The following is a 24,868-nucleotide window of genomic DNA, read 5'->3' as shown; positions in this document are numbered from 1 at the left end:
GGATAGAAAGAGTCCCTGGGCCTCTGTGCCACAGGGAATCTGTAGAGTGTTAAGGATCGGGTCCTGCCCGGACTAAGCTCTCTTTGAGGCTCTTCTGCTGTGGAGCCATGCTGCACTTAGCACCCCTGCCCCCGGGGTAGCAGTTTTGTCCCCCAGAGCAGGGGGGTGTGACAAGCAGTGAGGACACCCAGTGAGTCCCTGAGTCGTAGCCTCGTGGGCTCATCTGAGCAAGCGAGGGTGGCCTTAGCCACGGATGGAGGATGCTGTCTCAAAAGGGCCAACCCTGGGCGAGGACTCTGCCCACTTCACCCATGACCCTCAGGCTTGGCCCTCGTGGTTGCTTGCAGACCATCTACAATGCTATCACCAATGGCACGCCCTGCGTGATCGTGGAGGGCTCTGGCCGGGTGGCCGACGTCATCGCCCAGGTGGCCAACCTGCCCGTCTCTGAGATCACCATTCTGCTGATCCAGCAGAAGCTCAGCATCTTCTTCCAGGAGATGTTCGAGACCTTCACCGAAAGCTGGATCATCGAGTGGACCAAAAAGGTGAGACCGACGAGCACGTGGCCTCCAGGCGTGACGCTGATCCCTGGAGGGGCCCGGGGCGGGTCTGGGTGGGTGCAGGACTGGTTTACAGAGAGTGGGAGACTCTGAGCCCCAGGACAGGCAGGAAGCTTTCTTGGTGGGCTCTGGGAGGCTGGGTCCCTTGTCATTATGCCAAGGGAGGGCTGATGCAGAACGTCCGGGCTGGGCTGGGACGCGGCAGGGCTGGGCGAGGCTGCTCTGGGACAAACAGCCTGCTGGGTTAGTGGTGGGCTGCCAGGGGAGGGGCGGCAAGGCTACAGAGCACCACGTGGGCTTTGGCTGAGATTCTCTGTGGCAAAGGAACCCCAGCAGTGAGTGGCAGGGTGTGGCCCAGCCTTGTGGCCTCCTAGGAGCCCAAGTGGAGTGACCTCAGAAGTGCTCATCTCTGCAGTCCAGAAGCTGGACTTTGTGGGGGCCACTGACGAGCTGTGCAGGGACACTGTGGCTACAAGGTGCCCTCCATAGCCCCTCCCACAGGGTGTCCCTGTGAAGGATTGTGACCTGTTGGCCTTCCCTGTGCAGGTAACCTCTGCCTGGCTGGCGGGGCCAGCTTGAGCTCAGAGCTCCTCCAACATTGGCTTGGTTCCTGTGCTCACCTGACCTGCTCGTTGTCACACTCAGAACCCCAGGCCCAGGGGCCCATGAGCTCTAAGAGCGCCTGCTCTCTGTTTACTGGCAGGATTCTTGCAGGAGGGGAAACCGCAGTGAGCCTGTTTCCCCTCTGTAAAGTCGTTGGCAGAGCAGCGCGTATCGGCACCTTTGGGGATTCCTCCCGGAGAGACAGACGGGGTCATAGATCTCGGGGGCTCCCACGTCCAGCTCTGTGTTCCGGCGTGAGCTTTGCAGCTGAGCTGAACTCGGGTTCTGTGGGCGGCTGAGACCCGCTAGCCACATAGCCTGCCATGTTGGGCTATGGCCCACTGACGCAGGTGGGCTGCAGGCCTGGGGCAACAGTGGGTCGGAGGTGGCACAGTGCCCTCTCTCTGGCTTTGCCAAGGATCCAGAGTGACCTTGTTTGGTATGGACAGTGCAAGGTCCCCAGCAGGGAAGCAGCATGAGTTCTCGTGAGTTCCCTGCCCTCCCTCAGGACTCCTTTTCGCTTCTTATACTTGCTGTCTGGGAGCTGTCAAGCGGTCCCCTGAGCCATTTCTCAGCTACGGTATAAATTATTCAGGCAATTCAGAGAAGTGAATTTAATCTGTTGTCCAAAAGTGCTCATTTTCTTTTTTTTAAATTATTTATTTATTTATTTGAGAGCGACAGACACAGAGAGAAAGACAGATAGAGGGAGAGAGAGAGAGAATGGGCACGCCAGGGCTTCCAGCCTCTGCAAACGAACTCCAGACGCGTGCGCCCCCTTGTGCATCTGGCTAACGTGGGACCTGGGGAACCGAGCCTCGAACCGGGGTCCTTAGGCTTCACAGGCAAGCGCTTAACCGCTAAGCCATCTTTCCAGCCCTCATTTTCTTTATAACCCAGTCTCTGATGCCAAATCAAGGGCCTGAAAATGTTCTTTTTTATTTTTTATTTTATTTTATTTATGAGAGAGGAAGAGAGAACAAGAGAGAGAGAGAGGAAGAGAGAGGGAGGGGGAGAGAGAGAATTGGCATGCCAGGGCTTCCGGCCACTGCAGACACGTGCGCCCCCTTGTGAGCATGTGCAATCTTGCGCGCTTCCATCACCTTGTGTGTCTGGCTTACATGGGACCTGGAGAATTGAACAAAGGTCCTTAGGCCTTGCAGGCAAGTGCCTCCACTGCTAAGCCATCTCTCCAGCCCGGAAAACGGGTTGTGTACACAGCCACCTTGGGCTGGGCCTGGGGCCACTGTTACCTGTGTTCGTCCCCAGGGTTGCTGAGTGTGGCAGCGGGTGGCAGGGGTGATGGATGGGGGAGAAGTGCTGCCCTCAGGCGTGGCCCCCCTGCTGAGGAGTGTCGCTGCAGGGTGAGCCACCACGCGGCGTGAAGTGGCTTCTCTGTGTCCTCAGCAAGACTTTTTCATTGTGTCAGAGAGGTTCGAGGAATGCGTAAGATCACCCTGACAGGTAGCTGCATGGTGATGAGCTCAGCCCTGTGTGGCCCTGGCCCTGCTACATGACAGCTGCTTCACTGCACAGACCTGGGCAACGCGGTATTTGCTGCGGGGAGAGGAGGTGGCGGGGTTGAGGAGCCCAGGAGGCTCTTGAAGTTGCCATGAAAGCTGGGTTGTGAGGCTGGGGAGCCAGTGGGGTCTTGATGATGTATGAGTGTGCTTGGCTTGGGGAGTCTGTCTACAGGTATGTTGCTTACTCCTTTTATTTTTTCAAAAGAAACGTTGTTTTCTTCTTTATTAAGATTTAGATATCTGTATATTTTCCTAGTCAATAATTCAAACATATATAATTTGATGTTTTATTGTATATTGCTTAATTTTGTCATCACTGGGACCAAATGCCCGACAGAAGTAACTGGAGGAAGGACTGTCTTGGCTGAGGGTGTGACAGGGTGCAGCCCGCCGGGGCGGAGAAGGCACGGAGGGCCTGTGGCAGCGGAGGGCGGGGCTGCCTCCGTGGGTCAGGAGGCAGAGAGAGGGAGTGCCGGTGCCCGGCTTTCTTCCCTCTGTGTTACTGCTGTCTCATTCAGGGCAGGTCTCCTCACCTCTGTTAATGCTTTCTGGAAAAGCCCTCACAGGTCTCATTAATCCCCTGGGTGTTCCTTTAAAATATATATTTATTTTTATGTATTTATGTGAGAGAGAGAAAGAGAAAGAGAGAAAGAGAGAGAGAGAGAGAGAGAGAGAGAGAGAGAGAGAGAGAGAATGGGCACACCAGGGCCTGTAGCCACTGTAAACAAATTCCAGGTGGATGCACCACCTTGTGCATCCAGCTTACAAGGGTTCCTGGGGAATCAAACCTGGGTCCTTTTGCTTTGCAAGCAAGTGCTTTCACCAGTAAGGCATCTCCCCGGCACCACCACTCCCTGTTTTGTTTTTTTTATTTTATTTATTTTCTTTTTTTTTAAAATATGGTCTCACTCTAGCCCAGGCTGACCTGGGAACTCCTTCTGTAGCCTAAGCTGGCCTTGAACTCATGGCAATCCTCACCTGGCTTGCCCTGGGTATTTTTTAAATATTTTATTTATTGATTTGTTTATTCATTTATTTAAGGTAAGAGGTAGGCAGATAGAAAGAGAGAGAATGGGCACACCAGGGCCTCTTGCCGATCTAAATGAACTCCAGATGCATGTGTCACCTTGTGCATCTGACGTTACATGGGTCCTGGGAAATCGAACTTGGGTCCTGAGGCTTCGTAGGCAAGTGCCTTCACTGCTGGGGCATCTCCCCAGCTCATCTGGGTGGATTTTTTTTTCATACAAGAAAAGTTGATTGAAAAGTAAAGTTCTCCATAGTTCCTGTGCAGCAGTGGGAAACAGTTCTCAGTGGCAGTGCATGTTGGGACTGGGACTCCAGCACGATCCTGTGAGTAACCCAGAGTGATGGTTGCAAACGGCTGGCCCAGGATCTGTTTGAGGACACAGACTGGACTGGCCATTAGCTTAACAACATCAAGATTGTGACAATGGGTCTGGAGAGATGGCTTAGCAGTGAAGGCGCTTGCCTGTGAAACCTCAGGACCCAAGTTCGATTCCCCAGGACCTATGTATGTACCTATCTACCCTCCATGTATCTCTAGTCATTCATCCACACATCATTTATGTAGCTCTCTAGCCATGTGTCTGTCAGTCTGTCCAGCTGCCCATCTACATTGGGCTGTCTTGTCTGACATCTATCATAACACCTCCCATCAGCTCTGCCTGTCGCCAGTGATCCTCCTCCAAGCCCCTTTGGACAGTCCACAATTGAGTGTTGCCATGGTTTCCCTACTGCTTCCAGAAGGAGCTTCATTCCCCTTCCCTGTATCTCCCCTGGCTCGTCACACCAGCCTTGCCTCCTCCTCTCTTGGCCCGGCTTGTTCCTATGCCTATTGTGACAGTTAATTTCAACTGTCTATTTCAGGGGATTTAAAAACCCATTGTGAAGGTTACAAATACCTTTGCAAGGGGAGGGCAGGCTCTCTGGCTCTCTGATCACTTGGGAACTTCTGGCTGTGAGTGAGTTTTTCCCTCGGCCTGGCCTTGGCCTCGGCCCTAGCCCAGGCCCAGCCAGGAGGGTCCCCCAGCCCTTACACTCTGCATGGCTTACTTATCTCCTCCAGCTCCCCACATGGCAGGAGCTCCTTGAACCTTCTTTTCTCTTTTCTTTCCAACCTTTTTTTTTTCCCCCAGATTCATATCTGGTCACATGGACTCCTGAGCTCCATGTGGCCCACATGGGGCTTTGGGCTTCTTTTCTCCCCACTTTATCTCCCAGCCTTCCCCTTTCTGCACTCCTCTGTAAAACCTGAATATAATGTGGTATTTTAAAAATCAAAAACAACAAACAACAACAAAAACCCCCACATGGGAAGTGCGTGTTGACTTGGTCTGTAGAAACACTCTGCTGAAGCGGGGTGGGGGGCGGGGGGGGGCAGGTAGTGGGTGTGCAGGGGACATTGTCAAGACAGCAAGTCAAGAACTTCTGGTCCACCTGCTGTGCCTCCAAGGCTGAGAGGGAGCTAACATGGGAGGCAGGTTGCCTATCATCCTACCCAGTAAGACACGAGTGTACCCACTGACGCCAAAAGAATGGTGACATCTCATCTACTGTAGTAGTCACTGTCACAGTTCTTTTTGTTTGTTTGTTTTTGAGGCAAGCCCAACAGACTGACCCTTTTTTTTTTTTAATGAGAGTAGGAGAGAGAATATATTGGCACACCAGGGCCTCAGCCACTGAAGTCGAACTCCAGACACGTGCGCCCCCTTGTGTGCATGTGTGACCTTGCATGCTTGTGTCATGGTGTGTCTGGCTTATGTGGGACCTGGGGAGTTGAACATGAGTCCTCAGGCTTTGCTGGCAACTGCTAAGCTATCTCTTCAGCCCTATTATTATTTTTTTTTTTTGAGACAACCTTTTTTGTTTGTTTGGTTGGTTTTTTGAGGTAGGGTCTCACTCTCTATCCCAGGCTGACCTGGAATTCACTATATAGTCTCAGGGTGGCCTCAAACTCACGGTGATCCTCCTACCTCTGCCTCCCAAGTGCTGGGATTAAAGGCGTGTGCCACACCGCCCAGCTGAGGCAATCTTTAAAAAAAATATTTTATTTATTTGAGAGAGAGAAAGAATGGTAATGTCAGGGCCTCTAGCCACTGAAAATGAACTCCAGACACAAGTGCCACCTTGTGTATCTGGCTTACATAGGTAGTGGGGAATTGAACCTGGGTACTTAGGTTTTGTAGGCAAGAATCATCTTAACCACTAAGCAATCTCTCCAGCCCCCCTTTTAATTCTTTTTTTTTTAAAGTATTTTATTTATTTATTTGAGAGAGAAAGAGATAGAGAGAGGGAGGGAGGGGGGAGAGAGATGGGTGTGCCAATGCCTCTAGCCACTGCAAATGAACTCCAGATGCAGGTGCCATCATATGCATCTGGCTTACATGGGTCCTGGGGAATCAAACCTGGGTCCTTTGGCTTCACAAGCAAGTGGTTTAACCACTAAGCCATCTCTCCAACCCCAACCCCCCTTTTAAATATCTTATTTTATTGTGTTTGGTTCTTATGCTCCCTTGACTTCACCATCTGAGCTGAGAGGGGTGAGGTGACGGTGGTCCTGGCTGCACAGGGAGGGTGGGCCTTGGCCTGGGCTCTGGCTTCCTGTCTGAGCCCCCATCCCACGTGTCCTCAAGGGGTCAACACAGCTGCCCATCACTGTGCGTCTCGCATAGGAAACTAATGTTTCTTGCAGATCCAAGACATTGTCCGGCGGCGACAGCTGCTGACCATCTTCCGGGAAGGCAAGGATGGCCAGCAGGACGTGGACGTGGCCATCCTGCAGGCTTTGCTGAAAGGTGAGCAGAGGGAATGTGGAAAAGAGGAGGGAAGAGGTCGGCATGTGGGTGCTCAGGGTGGGCAGTAGCGGCCTCTGATCGGCTGGCCTGTGCTGCCTCACACGCTGCCATTCAAGGAGCTCAGCAAACTCCCAGCAAGGGGAACTCAAGGACACCCACAAGGAGACACATCGCAGTCAAAGCATCCCGCAAACAGCACAAGTGACTTGTCACATATGAGGCTCCTCCACAGAATGATCTGCCTTAACCGCTATGCCAGCCCTCCAGACTCCCCCCCCCCCCCCACCAGCTCTTCTAAGGAATTATGAGATTCATTTTAGGGAGCTTTAAGATAAGAGGGGATGCAAAGCAGGAACGCTCCCAAGTCAAAAGAGGAGAAGAGATCAGAACAATCTTCCTCCCATAAAGGAAAGGTCACTCCTCTTCCTCCTTCCCTCCCTTCTTTCTTTTTGGTTTTTCAAGGTAGGGTCTCACTCTATCCCAGGCTGACCTGGAATTCACTATGTAGTTTCAGGCTGGCCTTGAACTCAGCGCGATCATCCTACCTCTGCCTCCTGAGTGCTGGGATTAAAGATGTGTGCCACCACACCGGGCTTTTTTTTTTTTTTTAGTTTTTCGAGGTAGGGTCTCTAGATCAGGCTGACCTGGAATTCACCCTGTAGTCTCTAGGTGGTCTTGAACTCACAGTAATCCTTCTCCCTCTGCCTCCCGAGTGCTAGGATTAAAGGCGTGTGCCACCATGCCCAGCCTATTATTTATTTATGAGAGGGAAAGAGAGAAAGAAAGAATCAGACAGAAAGAGTCTGTATGGGCCTGACGACCTGGGTTCATTACCCCAGAACCCACGTCAAGCCAACTACAGAGTGGTGAATTTGCCCACAATAGTGACAGGCAGAAAAATCTGCAGGGCTCAGGCCACATGCACGTGCAGCAGCAAGAGCCCCTGACGTGACGACGGGGCACAGACAAACCCCCTGACCACCACTCACAGGCTGTGGCATGCGTGCCTCCCGCCCCAGACATAAAACACATATACAAATAAGGCAATAAACTAAATGACTGCAGATAATAAAATAAAATAAATTAGAAAGTTAAAACAGAAAGCCAACTCAGGAATGCTTGGCTGAAATGTGTCCTGGGAATCGGGGAGAGGTGACTGCTGAAGTGAATAGTTAAAATGGAGGTGAAGAAAGAAACACTGTGGCTTTTGGAGGTTTTGGGTGCATTACCTTGTTTATGTAAAACTGACTTCCCACCAGAGGGTCATCGTTTCATTTTTTGGTTTTGCAAGATAGGGACTCACTTTAGCCCAGGTTGACCTGAAACTCACTCTGTAGTGCCAGGCTGGCCTCGAACTCACAGCGATCCTCCTACCTTTGCCTCCTAAGTGCTGGGGTTAAAGATGCGTACCAATATGCCTGCCTGGCTTGGTTCATCTTCTTAAAATGTGAGCTTTGGGGGTGGAGGGATGGCTTAGCGGTTAAGGCATTTTCCTGCAAAGCCAAAGGACCCAGGTTCAATTCCCCAGGACCCACGTTAGCCAGATGCACAAAGAGGCACATGTGTCTGGAGTTCATTTGCAGTGGCTAGAAGCCCTGGCATGCCCGTTCTCTCTCTCTATCCCTCTTTCTCTGTTAAATAAATAAATAAATAAAAATAAACTAAAATGTGAGCTTTGTCGGGCATGGTGGTGCATACTTTTAATCCCAGCACTCGGGAGGCAGAGGTAGGAGGATTGCCATAAGTTTGAGACCACCCTAAGACTACATAGTGAATTCCAGGTCAGCCTGGGCTACAGTGAGACCCTGCCTAAAATAAATAAATAAATAAATAAATAAAATAAACTAAGTGAGCTTTCCCCTCACGTCATGCCCACCTATCACAAAGGGCCTGGGGTGGGGAAATGAGGTCAGCTAGAGTGCCACTGGGGACCTGTAGCTGCTGTGAAGTGAGAAATGCTTCACAAAGACAGGTGCCATGGTAGTTGTGCCATCATACCTGGGCGCTGAGCTCAACACTTTACTGAGGGCTTGGAGCTCGCAGCTAACTCGCCAGCCCTGCTTCAAGCCCCAGACCGAAGCCGCTGACTCATGAGTCTCATCCTCAGCTTCTCGGAGCCAAGACCACTTTGGCCATGAGAACTGGGACCATCAGCTGAAGTTGGCAGTGGCCTGGAACCGTGTGGACATCGCCCGCAGTGAAATCTTCACTGATGAGTGGCAGTGGAAGGTACAGGGGTCTCGGGGGGGGGGCCCTAGGGTCCAGCCTCGTCTTGGGGCTAGGTGACCCAGCTAGGTCCCACCCCAGCCCCAGCCAGACCACAGACTCAGGATTCTGGGAGGCACTGACCCAGCACCATGGTCACCGTATGACACTTAACCTCAGCCCGCAGACCTGCACCCCATGATGACGGCCGCCCTCATCTCCAATAAGCCCGAGTTCGTGAAGCTCTTCTTGGAGAACGGGGTGCGGCTGAAGGAGTTTGTCACCTGGGACATCCTGCTCTACCTCTACGAGAACCTGGAGCCCTCCTGTCTGTTCCACAGCAAGCTGCAGAAGGCGCTGGCTGAGGAGCCCGAGCGCCTGGCTTGCACACCCACAGCACCCCGGCTGCACATGCACCACGTGGCCCAGGTGCTGCGTGAGCTCCTGGGGGACTCCACACAGCCATTGTACCCTCGGCCCCGACATGGTGATCGGCCGCGCCTCTCACTGCCTGTGCCACACATCAAACTCAACGTGCGTGCTGGTTGACATGTGCCGGAAATGCGTGCGCTGGCTGATGTGTGCCAGTGATGTGCGTACTGGGTGATGTGTGCCGGTGATGTGCACACTGGGTGACGTGTGCCGGTGATGTGCACACCGGGTGACGTGTGCCGGTGATGTGCGCACCGGGTGACATGTGCCGGTGATGTGCGCACCGGGTGACGTGTGCCGGTGATGTGCGCACCGGGTGACGTGTGCCGGTGATGTGCGCACCGGGTGACGTGTGCCGGTGATGTGCGTACTGGGTGACGTGTGCCGGTGATGTGCGCACTGGGTGATGTGTGCACTGGCTGACACATGCTGGTGATGTGTGCACTGGCTGGCGTGTGCTGGTGACCTGTGTTGCTGATGCTGTGAGTGACCCGCAGGCTTGTGTGTGCATGAAGGGACACTTGTGCTGGTGATGTGGTGCTGATGCCATCTGGTTCCATGGTAGGCTTTTGCTGTGTTCTTGAGCTATGTTTATAATGAGCTCTTATGTTTATTGCAAAAAGGGTTATACTAGCTGCACATGGGGTACATGCCTGTAATCTCAGTTCTCTGGGACAGGAGGATACAGAGTTCTAGGCCAGCCTGGGCTATATAAAGGGACATCTCAAAAAAAAAAAAAACCAAACAAACCCACAAGCCAGGCATGGTGGCGCACACCTTTAGTCCCAGCACTCGGGAGGCAGAGGAAGGAGGATCACCATGAGTTCAAGGCCACCCTGAGACTCCATAGTGAATTCCAGGTCAGCCTGGGCTAGAGTGAGACCCTACCTCGAAAAACCAAAAACAAACAAATAAACACACACACAAGCAACCCAAAGAAATAGGATATGCTCCCTGCCTTAGCCTGCATGGGCTGTCATAAGATACAGCAGAGCTGGCGCTTAAACGACAGACAGTTATGTTCTCATAGTCTTGAAGGCTGAGGTTAGACCACAGTACCAGCAGGGCTGGTTTCTGGTGAGGCCCGTCTTCATGCAGTAGCCATGTGATGGTTCTCCTGCCTTGTCTTCATGTGGAGGTGAGGGTGGGGGATACTCTGTACCCTCGCTTTAGACATCATTACCTCCACCAATGCCAGTATCAGTTTCTCTTCTCCTTGCTGTGACAGACACCTGACAAACAGCATCCTAAGGAAGGGTGGGCTCACTGTCGAAGGGTACAGCCCACCGCGGTGAAGGCAAGGCAGCAGAGCAGGAGGTGGCTGGCCACATTGCATCCACAGTCAGAAGCAGAGAGTAATGAATGCTGGTGCCCAGCAAGCTTCCTCCTTTTATTTTTTAAATTTAATTTATTTGACAGAAAGAGGGGCAGAGAGAAAAAGAGAAAGAGAGAGAGAGAATAGGTGCTCCATGACCTCCAGCCTCTGCAAATGAACTCCAGATGCATGTACTACCTTGTGCATCTGGCTTACGTGGGTCCTGGGGAATTGAACCTGGGTTCTTTTGCTTCGCAAGCAAGTGCCTTAACCACTAAGTCATCCCTCCAGCCCAAGCTTCTTCGTTTTTATTCAGTCTGGGAGCCCAGCCTGTGGCATGTGCTGTCCGTGTTCAGTGCGCATTTTCCCTCCTCTCCAGAAATGCCCTCACAGACACATGTAGAGGTAGTCTGTCTCAAAAGTGGTCTGAATCCTGTCAGGTCAATAGTCAGGATCAATGGTCACAATGTCCTTTCTCCAGATCAAATTCTGCATTGCAAGTTTGAGCTACAACATGGATTTTTAGAGGGACAGAATTTGGCTCGTGATTCTCCCTTTCTGAGGATGTGGAACAGTACGGGTTGATGTCCTTGTGCCCTGAGCACCCCATCCTCACGAGGTGGGAGCTGCCGGCCTGAGTCTGGGTTCATCTCGGGCACTGTGATTTCCCATGGACTTGTGTTGGGGACTGTGTCAACGGACCCAACTGCTTTTCATCTGTCACTTAGGAATCTGATGATCATCATCTAAATCAGTTTCCAAAGAGAGAAACATGTCCTTGTTTCGAGTGTCAGCTGGAGCGCCGTGCAGTGTGTCTACGTGACGGCTCCACTGCAGTGTCTAAGCCTTTGGCTGGAGTGTCATTTGGAGGACTAGCTGAGCCAGATTCTGATACCAGTGTGTGGACTTTGTGAGGACACGGCAGTTTGTGCCCAGATAGGCTGATGTGGCTGGCATGGGTGGCTTCCTGCCAGCTCGGCTGCCTTCCCTGTACGTCCATCAGGGCCTGGTGCATTTTTTCCAGTAGCCATTACAATAACCTTCTCCATTTCTTTTATTTTTCTTTTTCTTTCTTTTTTTTCTTTTTTTTTTTTCGAGGTAGGGTCTCACTCTGGCTCAGGCTGACCTGGAATTCACTATGTATTCTCAGGGTGGCCTTGAACTCTCGGCGATCCTCCTACCTCTGCCTCCCAAGGGCTGGGATTAAAGGCGTGTGCCACCACGCCTGGCTACACCTTCTCCATTTCTATTGAGATTATTTCTTTGTTTAGCTTCTCCATCGCATCCATAATTACATTTTTTTCTTAGAAAAAGTTTCCGTTTCTTTCAGGTTCTCCTGTTAGCCCATTGACCTAGATATGCCACTCCTGACCCATGACAAATGTACAGTGGCAGTTCAACTTTGTGTAATCACAGCTTTGTTGTTTAGAAATGGGCACACCAGAGCCTTTTGCCACTGCAAATGAACTCCAGAAGCATGAGCCATCTTGTGCCTCTACCTTTATGTGGGTACTGGGGAATTGAACAGAGGTTGTCAGGCTTTTTAAGGTAGTGTCTTTAACTACTTAGCCATCTCTTCAGCCCTGTACTTAGCAGCTTTTCCTGACGTTAAGAATAAACTAATTTGGGGGCTAGAGAGATGGCTCAGCTGTTAAAGGCAATTACGTGCAAAACCTGATGGTGCAGGTTTAATTCCCCAGCACCCATGTAAAGCCAGATGCGCAAAGTGGGACACACATTTGGAGTTGGCCTGTTGCTCATTCTCTCCACCCCCGCCTGCAAATAAATAATAAATAAAAAATTTAAAAATAAACCAATTTCTATATAGGAATAAACCTTCAGGAAGTTTCTAGAATCATTTAAGGAAGAGTGATTTTGCAGGTCATATAGAAAGTATATTCTCTGCCTTTGGGAGTCATTTCTAGACCATTTGAGAATATATCTACTACTTAACTGGAAGCTGGATTTTTGTTTTTTGTGTTACTGTTAGGGTCCCTCAGGGAGCTCATAGCTAGTCATCTTCTTACTTCATTGAGAAAAGTTTTGGTGACATTAGCCATGACTAATGACCTTTGAGGTGCATGGCATGTTACAAGGTTTGAAATATTGTGAAGGATACAAGTGAGTGTCCCGGTTTTTAGGTATCTCCAGATGTTTCCAGAATAATGGTGCATTTGCTTTCTGTTGCTGAGACAAATACCTGAGGCAATCTCTTTGTGATGAAGTCAGGGTTAGGTTTGGCTCCTGATTCTGGAGGCTTCAGTCTGTGGCTGGTTGGCCCATTGTCTTAGAGCCTGTGGTGCATCAGGTGGGAGTGTGTGGCAGAAGGAGCTGACTCCCCCTTTTATTGTTTATTTATTTATTTGACAGAGAAGAATTGAGAGGGGGGGGGAAGAATGGGTATGCCAGGGCATCCATCTAGCCACTGCAAACAAACTCCAGACGCATGTGCCTCCTTGTGCATCTGGCTAATGTGGGTTCTGGGGAATTGAACCTGGATCCTTTGGCTTTGCAGGCAAGCACCTTAACCACTAACCCATCTCTCCAGCCCGATTCCCTCTTTTTTTGGCAGCTGAGAAGCACAAGCCAGAAGAGGAAGGGGCTGAGGTCACGATATCACCTACAAGGGCGTGTATCTGAGACTCCATTTCCTTTAAGTAGGCCCTACCTTCAAAGTTTCTATCACCTCCCAGTTGTACCACAGACCGGGGGCTAAGACCTTAGTGTATGAGCCTCTGGGGCACGTTCAAGATCAAAAGCACCTGTGCTGAGGGCACTGCTGAGACTGTAGGTGCTCCACCCCAGGGATGTGGCCCAGAGTCTGCTTTTTTTTTTAAAATATTTTTTGTTCATTTTTATTTATTTATTTGAGAATGTCAGAGAGAGAGAGAAAGGCAGATAGAGAGAGAATGGGTGCGCCAGGGCTTCCAGCCACTGCAAACAAACTCACCCCCTCGTGCATCTAACGTGGGTCATGGGGAATCAAGCCTCGAACTGGGGTCCTTAGGCTTCATAGGCAAGTGCTTAACTGCTAAGCCATCTCTCCAGCACCCCCCCTTTTTTTGAGGTAGGAGGTGCCTAGCTCTAGCTCGGGCTGATCTGGAATTCACTATGTAGTCTCAGGCTGGCCTCAAACTCACAGTGATCCTCCTGCCTCTGCCTGCCAAGCGCTGGCATGCACCACCACACAGGTTCAGCTTGAGGTTCTGATGCTAGGCCTCTATGGGACTTGGGTTGTCTGCTGCCCACCAGGTGCAAGGAGTGAGCCTCCGGTCCCTCTACAAGCGATCACCAGGCCATGTCACCTTTACCATGGACCCAGTCCGTGACCTTCTCATTTGGGCGGTTGTTCAGAATCGTCGGGAGCTGGCGGGCATCATTTGGGCTCAGGTAATAGGACCACCTGCAGATGTGCCTCTGCGTAGATCAGTGACAGGGGCAAGAACCCCACCTCCCCCAGCAAGCTGTAGATCTTGGCTACACAGGGCAGTGGGATCTATAGCACGGGGAGGACTTGGGATGCCCAGTGAGGGTGAACAAAATCTTAGCTTTTTAAAAAAAGTTTTTAAAAACTTTGAGAGTGACAGAGAGAGAAAGAGGAGGGAGAGAGAAAGAGAATGGGCGCTCCAGGACTTCCAGCCACTGCAAACGAACTCCAGATGTGTGCGCTCCCTTGTGCATCTGGCTGACCTGGGTCCTGGGGAATCGAGCCTCAAACCAGGGTCTTTAGGCTTCATAGGCAAGCACCTAATTGCTAAGCCATCTCTCCAGCCCAAAATCTTAGCTCTTTAAAAAAAAAAAAACAACTTATTTATTTAAGAGAGAGACAGAGGGAGAGAGAGAGGGAGACAGGGAGAGAGAGAGAGAGCGAGAGCACATGCCAGGGGCTCCCACCGCTGCAAATGAGCTCCAGACATATGCGCCACCTTGTGCCTCTGGCTTACATGGGTACTAGGGAGGCAGAGGTAGGAAGATCGCTGTGAGTTTGAGGCTAGCCTGAAACTCCATAATGAATTCCAGGTCGGCCTGGGCTAGAATGAGACCCTACCTCAAAAAAACAAAAAAACTAAAACAAACAAAAAAACTATGTGTGTGTGTTTGTAGTTTCATACGTTTGTACAGTGCAATGTATTTTGATGTTATTCTTTCCATCTTTCTTCTCTTACCTCATTAACACACTCTTGTTCCCCATTAACCCCCATCCTACCTCACGTCTTTTTTAACCCATTGTGTTAAGTTAGTGTCGCTTGCATGATTATGGGTGGACGGCCGCTTTGTGGGATGGTAAGCTCACCAGTGACGCCTGAGGAACCCACTGCCCTCTCCCAGTCACTAGGTGGTCTGTGAGGTCTGGGGTCTCACGCACTCCTCTCCCACCAGTGATGGAACACTGACACGCACACTGACACGCTGACACGCTGACACACTGACATGCACACTGACACCCTGACACACTGACACACTGACAGACACCCTGACAGGCACAAGAGGGTTTTTTTTTTTTTTTTCTTGAGCTAGGATCTTGCTGTAGCCTAGGCTGATCTGGAATTCACTATGTAGTCTCAGGGTGGCCTCGAACTCATGGCGATCCTCCTACCTCTGCCTCCCGAGTGCTGGGACTATGGGCATGCACCACCACACCCGGCTAATTTATTATTATTATTATTGTCAACTCCCATAATTATAGACAATAAACCATGATAGTTCGCTCCTCCCCAAGAGTTTTTTCTTTCTAACGATCCACCACAGGGCTGAAGAGATAGCTCAGTTGACAAAGTACTTGCCTTCCAAGTATGAGGACCTGAGCTCTATCCCTCGCGCCCAAGTGAAAAGCCAGGCATGGGGGAGTGTGCTCGTGATCCCAGTGGTGGGGAGGCAGAGGCAGGTGGATCCTTGGGCCTTGCTGGACAGCCAGTCTAGTGTAATTGGCAAGCTCCAGGCCACTAAAAGACTCTATCTCAAATTAAAAAATGATGGGTATCACTTCAGAAGAATGACACCCGAGGTTGTCTTCTGTTCTACACACACATATGTGTGTGTGTATGATAATATGTGTAATGTATGTAATATGTATATATTACATACATATATGTATGTTTACATACAAGTTACATTTATGTAACACATAAATGTATGTAATGTGTAATATATGTAATAGAATAATATATATGTAATGTACTTGCGCACATGAACACACACACACACCACAAAGCCCACTAAGTCACCCTTGTGGCTACATCTAGGGCTGAAGGTCAGGTCCTCTGTGGTCTGCCCAGGTCCTGATAGAGCAGTGTCCATCTGGCAGGAGATCTGCAGGCAGTGTTGCCCGAGGGTGTCGATGTGGGATGTCTCAGAAGGACGCTGTCCTGGGTGTCTCGGTGTTGACCACCATGGGCTTCTGGGTCAGGGGCAGGCCTGGCTGGTCCCCTCGGTCCTCACAGTGCCCCCCACCCCGTGTCCTAGAGCCAGGACTGCATTGCTGCGGCGCTGGCCTGCAGCAAGATCCTGAAGGAGCTGTCTAAGGAAGAGGAGGACACGGACAGCCTGGAGGAGATGCTGGCGCTGGCGGATGAGTTTGAGCACAGAGCCATTGGTGAGCTGTCTCCAGGCATCTTCATCCCTCAGTGTCAGCTCCGATGCTGACATCCTGGCTTCTCGCTCCAATGCCTGAGCGTCTGGGGACATCAGCCCTGCATGCTGGTCTTACCCCATGCCCCCTGCTTCTGCTGAAGGCACTGCCTGGAGGGCTGTTTCTCTGATGGTCCCTGTGGTTCAGGGATGGTCCCAGCTGCTCAAGGGGGGTCTTCCTCCCCCACGCAGGCGTCTTCACCGAATGCTACCGCAAGGACGAGGAGAGAGCCCAGAAGTTGCTAACGCGCGTGTCAGAGGCCTGGGGCAAGACCACCTGCCTGCAGCTGGCCCTGGAGGCCAAGGACATGAAGTTCGTGTCTCATGGGGGCATCCAGGTGATCTCCCCAGGGCCCACTTCCGGAATCAGGGCCAAGGGCTTCTCAAGGTGGCCACAGCCCTGCTTATGCCAATGGCAGGGGCATGGTGATCCTTGGTGGGGGACTTGCTGCCAGCCATGGGCCAGCTTGCCTCCCACTTTGGTAATGAAGAAGCCACAAAGGCAGGTGGCTGGTGGGCACGGAGGCAGCTTCTGTGCACCACATGGAAGGTTTCCACCTGGGAAGAGCCTGTGTCATCCGGGGGAGCTTCCTGGAGCAGTGGGGAGCAGGGAGTGAACACCCTTCTAGAAGCCGTCACAATGTCCACGGAGTTCCATGTGCCCTCGGTTTGCGAGGCTTAGGGAAAATAAGGGAGGAGTCTAGCCTTGCTCTACAGTGCCAACAAAGGCCAATGTGTGAGAGCTTCAGGACCTTGCAGGGATGGGGTATGGAATCTGGGGGAAGGGGAGCAGATAGGAAGGGTCAGGAGCCTTCGTGGGGTGAGCCGCATCTCTCCACCTCTCACCCCCGTGAACACCCGTGGCCTGGCTTAACCCTGGCTGATGGGGTGCTTGTCCCACGCTGGCCACTGCAGCTGGAGATCAGAGAGCGGTGATTGTGAGGGTGTGGCTGTCACTCACCCATGGGGAAGTATGTGTGTGTATGTGTGGGGCAAGCTGCTGTTTTGAGATTGTCCTGTCCACAGGCCTTCCTGACCAAGGTGTGGTGGGGCCAGCTCTCTGTGGACAACGGGCTGTGGCGGGTCGTCTTGTGCATGGTAGCCTTTCCGCTGCTCTTCACCGGTCTCATCTCCTTCAGGTGAGGTGGGACTGGGGCAGGACAGAAGGTGGGGGTCTTCTTTCCACGGGACAAGTGCAGTTGCACTTGCAGTTGTGCCAGGGTCCTAGACTACGCAGGAAGCAGTGGTGCTGGGGGGGGGGGTGTGCTCCAACTTCCACCTTGGGTCAAGCAAGCCCTGACCTCCCCTCCCCTCTGGGCTCTGGAAGATGGGGGTGCTGGTGAGCCTGGCTCAGCGTAAGCTCCCCAGGAATGGGGAGGGGGAAGTGGAGTGAGTGGGACCTCCTGGCCCTGGTGGCCTGAGTCAGTCTGGGTGAAAGTCGGAACCAGGCCCCCGAGCTTCCTACTCCCTGGATGTGGGGTGAGCCCCTTCCTGCCAGGAGAGTCCAGACTAGTGGTGGAGGAAGACCAAGGCCTGGCCTGGCGCCCCTGGTGGCCTCCTCGGGGACGTGTAGGGCTTGTCAAGGCATCCGCCTCACTGTACTGGGCGGAACCACTGGGTCTCCTATGAGTCCAAGAGCAGATCCCAGGCTCCAGCCCCAGCCCAGAAGGCCGGCAGACAAACTGCCCCCCCCCCACACCCACGGCCACAGGTCATGTGGTCCTCCTCTTTCTTATTCCCTAGCTACTGGAGACACAGAGCTGAGCAGCTGTCAGTTCCTAGAGTGTCCTAAGGGAAGTGGAGGAGGAGCAGCCAAAGTTCCCTAAAATGCCCCCCTTTTCCTTTCAGTGACCCCTTGAGGGGGTAGTGGTGGGACACAAAGCTACAGCTATTTTCCCAATAGTCATTTTAAGAGACACAATACGGGCTGGAGGGATGGCTCAGAGGTGAAGACATTTGCCTGCAAAGCCAAAGGACCCAGGTTCAGTTCCCCAGGACCCATGTTAGCCAGATACACAAGGGGGCACATGTGTCTGGAGTTCCTTTGCAGTGGCTGGAGGCCCTGGTGTACCCATTCTCTCACCCTCTCTCTCCTTCTTTCTCTGTCAAATAAATAAATAAATTAAAAAAAAAGAGACACAATACCTGGGGACTTGGCTGAACCTGATCAGCCTGACCTTTCTGGCTTTACATGGGTACCAGAGAGTCGAACCTGTGTTGTTAGGCTTCACAGTCAAGCGCCTTAACTGCTGAGCCATCCCAGCCTGCGCCTTCCAGAGGGGAGCAATGATAGGCTGTCCCCACTTGTGAGGACATTTCAGTTCCAAGTGTCCACTTAACCCAGCCTGGAATTATAGTCAGGTAGTGACCCCCCCCCCGGGCAGAATCCAGTGTCCTCAGCCCTGGGTGGGATATGAGAGGGTTCTGGTCCTCTTGTCCAGTTGTAGTCCATAGGGTGGGGCAGATTTGTGCTGGTCGATCACAACTGCCGTGAGATCTCGGGTGCCAGGCGAGCTGCCCCTGTCCTGGGACATTCAGCTCTTGAGTGCATCTTTCTTAGGGACAGCAAGGACCCATGTGTGGGGGGAGGTCTGTGGGAGGCTGGGCTCCCAGCCAGCGTAGTCACCTCCGGTTTCTGTCGCCACCCCCACGCCTTCAGGGAGAAGAGGCTGAAGGCGCTGGGCTGCCCGGCCCGTGTCCGTGCCTTCTTCAACGCGCCTGTGGTCATCTTCCACCTGAACATCCTGTCCTACTTTGCCTTCCTCTGCCTCTTCGCCTACGTGCTCATGGTGGACTTTCAGCCATCACCGTCCTGGTGCGAGTGCCTCATCTACCTCTGGCTCTTCTCCCTGGTGTGCGAGGAGACGCGCCAGGTGCTCGCCCGTTCCCCCGGTCCCTCGCCTTCTCACGGGGGCCGTGCGCTGAATGTGCTCCGCCACCCAGCCTCTCCCAGCCCAGCAGGACCCTGAGCAGACAGGCCCTGGCTCCTCCAGCTGGGAGCCTTGCGATTGGCTGTGTGTGCCCCCTCTGCTCTCCCTCCTTGTACCCTGAAGGCAGTATTTCCTCCTTGACACCTGCTCCTCTTAACTCCGTAAATGGGACGCCCTCACCTTGGATCACTTCTTGTATCATGGGTCAGTCATGTAACTGTGGCTGGCTGTCCTTAGACTCTAGCCCCTCTGGAGCTTGAGCTGGTCCTGTGTGACCCAAGGGTTCGTCCCCTCTCCTCAGATCACACTGCACCCGCCCAGACAGGCTTTGTGTGGGTACGGTCAAGCATGGCCGTGACCACCCCAGGTCTGATCATCTGCAGAACACTCAAGCTGACCAAGAGCCATGAGCTTGTCTATGACGGATGACAGCAAAGGGAACCGAGTACAGAGACCCCTAGCCACTCAGGGACTGTGCTGACCCAGAGCGTCCAGTGGTACCTTCCTTGTGGGACTTAATTCTCCTTGAAAGGATGCATGACACTTATGGCCATGGTCACCAGGGGTCTCAGGGCCCAGGGCCTCTACTGGGAGTCAGTCACATAGATGTGGCAGCCTGCCTTCGTGGCTGACCTATGTCTAGCCCCTCCAGGGACCCATGTGGCCCAAGGATTCTGCAACCCTGGCATATCACGCTGTATGGCCGCCTGGACCGGCTGATCCTAGATAAACAAGAACGGATGCTTCAGGGACTTGAACTCACCTCCCAGGTGGCCTGGCTGGTCCTGGTGCAGGCTAACCCTTTTCCAAAGTGGGGTCCCCACTGTATAAGTATGGTGTAGCTTACACTGGGTAGACAGCATGTGGGGGAACCCAAAGGAAGAAGGTGAAACCCCAGAAAGGAAGTGTAGAGCCAGGCTGGGTGGGGCTGGAGTGAGACTGATTCTCTCATGCTGTGGGTTCCTTAGGTTTTCTTAGCCAGACCCTCCATAGTGGCAAAATTCCAGTCCCTGAGCCCACTTTATGTGAAAGCTCCAGCACAGAGGACGGGCTGGGACAACCGGTTCTCCTGCAGTCTGTCCCTCCTTCCCAGGGAAGGGATCTGGTTGATCCCATGGGTCACCTGCCTGGCCACTGTGCTTGGATGCTTGGTTCCAGGGGAGGGCGGGGACTCCTGCTGGACAGGTCATAGGGGGTTCCTCGCAGGGCTGTCCCAGGAAGCAGGCGCGGTTCCTGCCGGAGCAAAGATCTCTGTGGGAGGAAGGGGATTCTCACATACACACACACATGTTATGCCCAGATCGTGGAGTGCTCAAAGACCACCAAGAGAGTCAAACGCATATGCAACAGCAAAGAGCTTTATTTTGAGCTTAAGCTTGGCCTCCAGACTTTACCAGCGCAGTGGGGTCTGTCCAAGAGCCCTGAGTGGCGTCTGGGAGGAGCTTTTTATTAGGTTCAAACAAAGAAAAGGGGAATTTCCAATGTAGCAGTTACACGATTGGTTGGTATTTAGCAATAGTATACATGTTGCAAGCTGATTGGTTACATAGTAGCTGAGGAGCGCTAAGCAAACTTATCTACAGTCACAAGAGCCACAGGAATGTATAACATCTACTTGGTCCTTTTTGATTGGCCCGTTACAGGGGTTATTTGGGGTCCTGAGAAGTTTGTGGCTGTTTTTCCCAGAAACTGTAAAGTGCTGTGTCAGTAATTTGGGCCCTGCAGGGAAACCGAAACTTAGGCCTGTTAATATCTGTAAAGTCTGTCATGGCGTTACTTTGGTTTGGGCTCTTACACACACACACACACACACACACACACACACACACACACACGTTTATTTGGCCTTCAGGCAGGAACTCATTCCTCCCCATGTTATGCCTGGGCTTCTTGAGCATTGAGGTCCACCTCGTCCCCCTGCAGCCCCCCAGCTTCTCCAAATCGTTCCACCCGCTCTATGTTGGTGTGGTGACGGTGAGGTGTTCAGGTATATGTGGGTGTGGCCTCCTCACCGGCTCTTCTCTGTAGCCCCCCCCCCGAAGCTCGTGGCTCAGCGCCTCTTCTCCTCAGTAGCTCTTCTATGATCCCGATGGATGTGGGCTCATGAAGATGGCGTCCCTGTACTTCAGTGACTTCTGGAACAAGCTGGACGTCGGAGCCATTCTGCTTTTCATAGCCGGTCTGACCTGCCGGTGAGCGGCTGAAGCACCCTTGGTTGAATTTCAGCGCAGCCCAGGCAGCTTCACCCTTGACAAGCTGCTTTCCGAACCCCTGCTGTCACTGGTCTCTGTGGGTGGCATGAGAACAGAGACCTTGCTGGCCCTTGGTGTTGATGGGGAGCGGGGTTGAGGGGTGCCTGTGACTGTTCATTGTCCACCTTGGGGTGTCCCAGCTTCCCAGACACGTGATGTTTCCTTTGCCCCTCCATCCCCACCGGGCGGCATCGTCCCCATCCTCCCTGCTCGTGAGGCGGGCGGGAGAGAGGTGGACAAGTCTCCCTGTCTCTTGGGCTGTCCCCACCCCGCCTGGCTGCCCTGCCGGCGGCCGGCTAATCCGAATCTTTCTGAAGCACAGCCGACTTTCCACGGAGGTCCTGCGTATTGACATGCCCCTGAGTTTTGACACCTTGTCCAAAAGTCCTCAGGTCCCTATAGCCCCGAGGGTCGCCTGAGCCGGGCAGAGACAGCGGGAGCTGTGGCCCAGGCGAGCAGAGCCCGAGGCCGCGTGTCTGCCCTGCCCCACCTGCAGGCTCGTCCCGGCTCTGCTGTACCCCGGGCGCATCATCCTGTCTCTGGACTTCATCATGTTCTGCCTCCGCCTGATGCACATTTTCACCATCAGCAAGACGCTCGGGCCCAAGATCATCATCGTGAAGAGGATGGTAAGGGGCCGTGTCTGCTCGGAGGAAAGCAGGCCGGGGCTGGAGTTCTCCATCACCGCCGCGTCCTGCCCTGCCTCACCTTTGGGCTCCCTGCACACCCTGGGTACTGCTGGCTGGGTGCCTCCTTCTTCTCTTGCTTCTCAGCTCACTATACGTCGCTGTCACCCGTGGGCCCTTTCCCCTTCAGGGTCGATGTAGTCTCACCCCCTCCCCGCACCTCAGGGTGCTGTTCCTTGAGGGCATGGGAGGCTCTGGGGGCTGCTCTTCAGCTTCCTGGGCGCTGGCTGGAGTGGCAGCGGGCAGAGGGCATTTGGGGCACAGGGTCCAGCCCAGTGCTTCACTCTGCAGATGAAGGACGTCTTCTTCTTCCTCTTCCTCCTGGCGGTGTGGGTGGTGTCCTTCGGGGTGGCCAAGCAGGCCATCCTCATCCACAACGAGAGCCGGGTGGACTGGATCTTCCGAGGGGTCGTCTACCACTCCTACCTCACCATCTTTGGACAGATCCCCACCTACATCGACGGTAGGAGCGGAGGCGGCTGGGGGCGGGGGTTAGGTGCGCTGACATGGGAAACGAGGTCTGTTTTCAGCCAGGCTGGGCGGCTCCCAGTGAACCGGGCGTGTCAGGGGCTCCACTGGCTCGGTGCTGCTCTGGTCACTGATGGCCCCGGGGTAGAAAGTCAAGGGGCACCTGCATTGCCTGCTGGGTGAGGAGAGTGTCAGCAGAGCCCAAGCTGGACTCAGAAGCTAGAGGTGTGCCTGAGGGTGGCCTGGGACACCTGCATCAGCTGACAGACCCCAACATGAAAGGTCTCCCTGGCTGGTCTCTCCACGCCCACCCAGTCAGGAATAACCCTGTCCTCTGTGATGGAGAGGGGAGTTTTTACCATGTGTATGTTTTTAGAGATCAGTGTCCTTCGGAGAGAATACACACGCCAGAAAGACATCCACACACAGTTTACACACACGTCGTGTCTCACAACAGCTTGCTTTTTTAAAAAAAGATTTAATTTTTATTTATTTATTTATTAGACACATTGAGAGGGAGAGAGAGAGTGAGAATGGGCACACCAGGGCCTCTAGCCACTGCAAATGAACTCCAGATGCATGTGCCACCATGTGCATCTGGCTTATGTGGGACCTGGAGAGAATCGAACCTGGGTCCTCAGGCTTCACAGGCATGCGCCTTAACCACTGAGCAATCCTCCAGCCTGGAAGCTTGCTTTTGACCACACCCCATCAGCAGCCTTTGCCCTCCCTTCTCCAGCTCCGTGCAGCAAGTAACCTGTTTTCTGTCTATACACATTTTACACTTGCCTTTCTGGGCATTTCTCACAAGCTGTGTGTAATGCCACACAGAGTCTGCCATGTCTGCATGTCTGCTGTCTGGTTTATCTGTGTGGCAGCAGGTATCAGGTTTTTTTTTTTTTTTGTTGTTGTTCCTTTCTGTGCAAGTCCACTGCATAGATGGAGCACTGTTTATTTACTGGTAGGTTGGTGAGCCCTTGCATAGTTTCTGGGTTTTGACCACGGTGGGTAATGTTGCCACGAACACGCAAGCTCTTGTGTGGGTATGTGTTTAATTTGCTGAGGACACGCTAGGCTGTTCCCACGGGGGCTGTGTAGGCCTTTTTGTTTCCCCCCACGATGTCTGAGGGCTCCAGTTTCTTTGCGCTGGCCCAGCACTTGCTGTTCTTGTTTCTGTTAATTTCAAAATTATTGTTGGCATCCTAGTGGCTGTGGGTGGCACTGTGGTACGATAGTTAAGAAACCGTTGCCTAACCCAAGGCCACAGACTCATGTCTATGCTCTTCTTCCAGCAGCCTATAGCTTTAGCTCTTTCTTTTGGCCCCGACTTATTTGTATTGATTTAATAAATTTATTTATTTTTTGTTTTTTTGAGGTAGGGTCTCACTCTAGCTCAGGCTGACCTGGAATTCATCTGCAGTCTCAGGGTGGCCTCAAACTCATGGTGATCCTCCTACCTCTGCCTCCTGAGTGCTTGCATTAAAGGCGTGTGCCACCACACCCAGCTTAATAAATTTATTTATTTAACTTGAGAGAGAGAGAGGCATAAAGAGAGAGAAAGAGAGAGAGAGATTGGGTGCAAAGGGCCTCTAGCCACTGCAAACAAACCAGACACATGTATCATCTTGTGCATTTGCCTTTATTTTGGTATTGGGGAATCAAACCTTGGTCCTTAGGACTTGCAGGCAAGTACCTTAACTGCTGAGCCATCTCTTCAGCCCCTATATTCATTTTTTAATATGGTATGAAGCAAAGCTCATTCTTTCACACGTGGATATCCACTTGTGCGAGAAGTATTGTTGAAATGACGCCTTGGTCTGAATCGTCTTGGCACCTTGTGAAAACTGACTGTCCAGCAGTGAGAGTTTGTTCTGGTCACTCTTAGCCCGTTGTTCTACATATGTAGCTTTGTGCCTGTGCCATGGCTGCTGTAGCTCTGTAGCGAGGTTTGGAATTGGAAAGGGTCAGGCCTCCAACATTGTTCTTTTTCCAAATTGCTCTGGCCTCTGAATCCCTTGGGTCTATGTGAATTATTGGATCAGTTTATTGATTTTTCTAAAAAAAAAAAAAAAAGGACATCTAGAATTTTGGATTGGCTGTGAACACAGGCTTTCTAATTATTTAAATCTTTCATTTACCCTAACAACATTTCATTTTTTTTTTATTTTTCATTTATTTGCAAGCAAGAGAGAGGGAGAGAGAGAGAGAGAGAGAAGAGAGACAGAGAGAGAATGGGCACTCCAGGGCCTGTAGCCACTGTAAACAAATTCCAGATGCATGAGCCCTTTTGTGCATCTGGCTTATGTAGGGTCCTGGGGAATCAAAGCTAGGTCCTTTGACTTCGCAGGCAAATGCCTTAACTGCTAAGTCATCTCTCCAACCTGTATCCTAACAATATTTCAAAAATTTCAGTGTTAAACCTGATACTTTTTTGTAACTGTTTCA

The 24,868-nt window shown here is 52.3% G+C and overlaps 1 protein-coding gene across 1 annotated transcript in view; it reads left to right on the top strand.

Annotated features, from left to right (window-relative positions):
* The window catches only part of Trpm2 (transient receptor potential cation channel subfamily M member 2), a 63,939-nt gene that overhangs the window by 18,977 nt on the left and 20,094 nt on the right, over positions 1–24,868 (top strand). The window contains exons 8-19 of the mRNA XM_045149998.1: positions 348–548; positions 6,405–6,507; positions 8,615–8,736; positions 8,893–9,246; positions 13,712–13,849; positions 15,923–16,052; positions 16,280–16,425; positions 17,114–17,226; positions 18,747–18,960; positions 21,091–21,209; positions 21,766–21,898; positions 22,247–22,418. Coding sequence (XP_045005933.1) covers positions 348–548; positions 6,405–6,507; positions 8,615–8,736; positions 8,893–9,246; positions 13,712–13,849; positions 15,923–16,052; positions 16,280–16,425; positions 17,114–17,226; positions 18,747–18,960; positions 21,091–21,209; positions 21,766–21,898; positions 22,247–22,418 — 1,945 coding nt within the window. The remainder of the gene's footprint in view (positions 1–347; positions 549–6,404; positions 6,508–8,614; positions 8,737–8,892; positions 9,247–13,711; positions 13,850–15,922; positions 16,053–16,279; positions 16,426–17,113; positions 17,227–18,746; positions 18,961–21,090; positions 21,210–21,765; positions 21,899–22,246; positions 22,419–24,868) is intronic.

This window comes from Jaculus jaculus, chromosome 5 (genome assembly GCF_020740685.1).
Source record: "Jaculus jaculus isolate mJacJac1 chromosome 5, mJacJac1.mat.Y.cur, whole genome shotgun sequence".
NCBI lineage: Eukaryota > Metazoa > Chordata > Mammalia > Rodentia > Dipodidae > Jaculus > Jaculus jaculus.
This window is presented reverse-complemented; position numbering and strand designations above follow the sequence as displayed.